This window comes from Cebus imitator, unplaced genomic scaffold (assembly GCF_001604975.1).
Source record: "Cebus imitator isolate Cc_AM_T3 unplaced genomic scaffold, Cebus_imitator-1.0 Scaffold160, whole genome shotgun sequence".
NCBI lineage: Eukaryota > Metazoa > Chordata > Mammalia > Primates > Cebidae > Cebus > Cebus imitator.
In genome coordinates, this window is record NW_016107475.1 from 1,497,755 (window position 1) to 1,500,261 (window position 2,507).

At 42.5% G+C, this 2,507-nt stretch overlaps 1 protein-coding gene across 5 annotated transcripts in view; it reads left to right on the forward strand.

The window, feature by feature from the left end:
- PDSS2 (decaprenyl diphosphate synthase subunit 2) overlaps positions 1-2,507 on the forward strand; it is a 280,873-nt gene that overhangs the window by 244,581 nt on the left and 33,785 nt on the right. For 3 of the 5 annotated variants that reach the window (XM_017543745.2, XM_017543749.2, XM_037743954.1), the window contains one exon: positions 1,080-1,112. The exons of 1 other annotated variant lie outside the window; for it this stretch is intronic. In XM_017543745.2, coding sequence (XP_017399234.1) covers positions 1,080-1,112 — 33 coding nt within the window. Of the gene's footprint in view, positions 1-1,079; positions 1,113-2,278; positions 2,426-2,507 lie in introns of all 5 variants that reach the window. One more of the 5 variants, XM_017543747.2, reaches the window with a different exon arrangement.

Sequence of the window (2,507 nt, forward strand, 5' to 3'; positions counted from 1 at the left end):
TTTTTTTTTTTTTAGATGGAGGCTTGCTCTGTTGCTCATGCTGGAGTGTAGTGGCATCATCTGGGCCCACTACTGTCTCTACGTCCTGGGTTCAACGATTTTCCTGCCTCAGCCTCCTGAGTAGCTGGGATTACAGGTTCACACCACCACACCGGCTAATTTTTATATTTTTTAGTAGAAACAGGGTTTCGCCATGTTGGCCAGGCTGTCTCAAACTCCTGACCTCAGGTAATCTGTCTGCCTTGGCCTTCCAAAGTGCTGGGATTACAGGCATGAACCACTGCACCCGGCCGAATTTATACCATTACTAAGAGTGGAACAGCCTGACATTTTGTACCTCCTGAATTGATGGAGTAATATTTCCATATCACTATTTTGCCAAAAATGTTTAACCTAAATCTTAGCAAGCTTTTCTAGACCCAACTTCCAGCTTACAAGCAAAACAGAAACAAGTTACATGATGCAATGAGGAAAGAAGGAAAAGGGATTTTATAAAATAGCTATCCTTGTCTTTGCAAAAAGTTAATGGTTTTTATGAAAAGAAGTTAATGGCTTTTATTTTCATTCCATGAAAAGTGGGGAGAGACTAGTCTAGGTTTAAAAGGCAAAAAAAGAAGAAATGATAGTAATAAATATAAGGTAACAAAAGAGACGTACAAACCAGAATGCAATGTGTGAATCTTGATTAATTCTGGTTTGGGGAAAAAAGCTGTAAAATATATTCTTGGAACAGTTGGAGAAATTTGAATATAGATTTGTGGTAGATGACATGGCATTATTGTGAGTTCATTAATTTTGATCGTGACCATGGGGTGATGTATGAGATGCCCTGTGTGTATAAGATACTTGCTGAAGCATGCGACATGAAGTCGTGATGCCCACTCCTGCCAGGTACAGCTAGAGTGTATATGTGTGCTCATTGAACTGTTCATTTAACTTTTCTATTTGCTTGAAATGTACATGTATTATAAAGGGAAAGAAGGACAGAGAAGTTCTTTCTATTCTTTGAGAAGCAAAAATTATAGAAGCACTAAACTTTTAGAGCAGTAACAAATCAATTTCCCCCTCTTCTTTTGCAGGCCCAAGAAAAAGGAAGACTGGACTATGGGAAGGTAGGCAGACTTTATAAGTACTGCACCTTTTACACATTTCAATTTGGTGTTTGGCTTTGTTTGTTTATTTATTTATTTATTTATTTTGAGACGGAGTTTGACTCATGTTACTCAGACTGGAGTGCAATGGCGCGATCTCGGCTCACCGCAACCTCCGCCTCCTGGGTTCAGGCAATTCNCTGGAGTGCAATGGCGCGATCTCGGCTCACCGCAACCTCCGCCTCCTGGGTTCAGGCAATTCTCCTGCCTCAGCCTCTTGAGTAGCTGGGATTACAGGCATGCACCACCATGCCCAGCTAGTTTTTTGTATCTTTAGTAGAGACGGGGTTTCACCATGTTGACCAGGATGGTCTCGATCTCTTGACCTCGTGATCCACCCGCCTCAGCCTCCCAAAGTGCTGGTATTACAGGCGTGAGCCACCGTGCCCGGCTGTTTATATTTTAAAGGTCAAAAGAGAATTATCACCTTGAGAGCTGAGGGACACTTTCTGTTAAGTATAGGCAATAGCAGGTGTAATAAGGTTCAGTTAACAAGAATTCTATTTATTATTGAGTATCTGTTTCATCCCAGACATTATATTAGATATTGAGAGTACAGCGGTGAACTAGACGAAATCTTTCAGAATATTTGCAATTCTAGTGGGGGAAATTGATAACTAAATAAATAACATAATGTCAAGTATCCGTAAGTGTGATGAGGAAAAATAAACAGTAAAATCACTAGCCATTGTTGGAAAGATGCCTATGGCCTGTGGATGGAAGACAACCTTTAGGACCATCAGTTAATACCTAGAAAGCACCTTACAGGGCAGACTTGTCTCCCAAAGGCAGTTCTCACATCACCTGTGGAACTTTCGGGAACACTTGTGCCTAGATACCACTGCATCAGACCTTCTTTCACCAAGATCAGAATCCCCTGATGGGAGAGCGGTACAGGGGCAGGCTGGAGTGGTTTGTCATCTCCACAGATAATTCTGACACACAGCCCTGGTTAAAAACTGTTGTGGGAGGTCAGATTTCAGTGCATCAGCACAGGTCTAGGAACACACTTGGGTCACGTTCTGCTTTCCCCTCAGGAACAAATGGAACATTTAACAGGTGTATGGCAGGTGTACAGCTGCATGGCTAAAAGAACATGTCAACCATCTCATTTATGCAATGATCAGGAATATCCAGGGTGTGAGCACATCTGCAGTCTAAAGACAGGGAAGAAGAAACACGACCCAGAAGGGCTATGCTTGCCGTGGGACAACCAAAATCCTTGAGGACCTCTCCAGAGCTGACCTGGAACCTCGCACTCTCCTGGCAGCCTGGTGGGGCACGCCCATGGCCCCCTGCCTTTATTCTCTTTTCCTTGCCAAAAATAAAGTCTTTCTTTTTTTTTTTTTTTTTAGA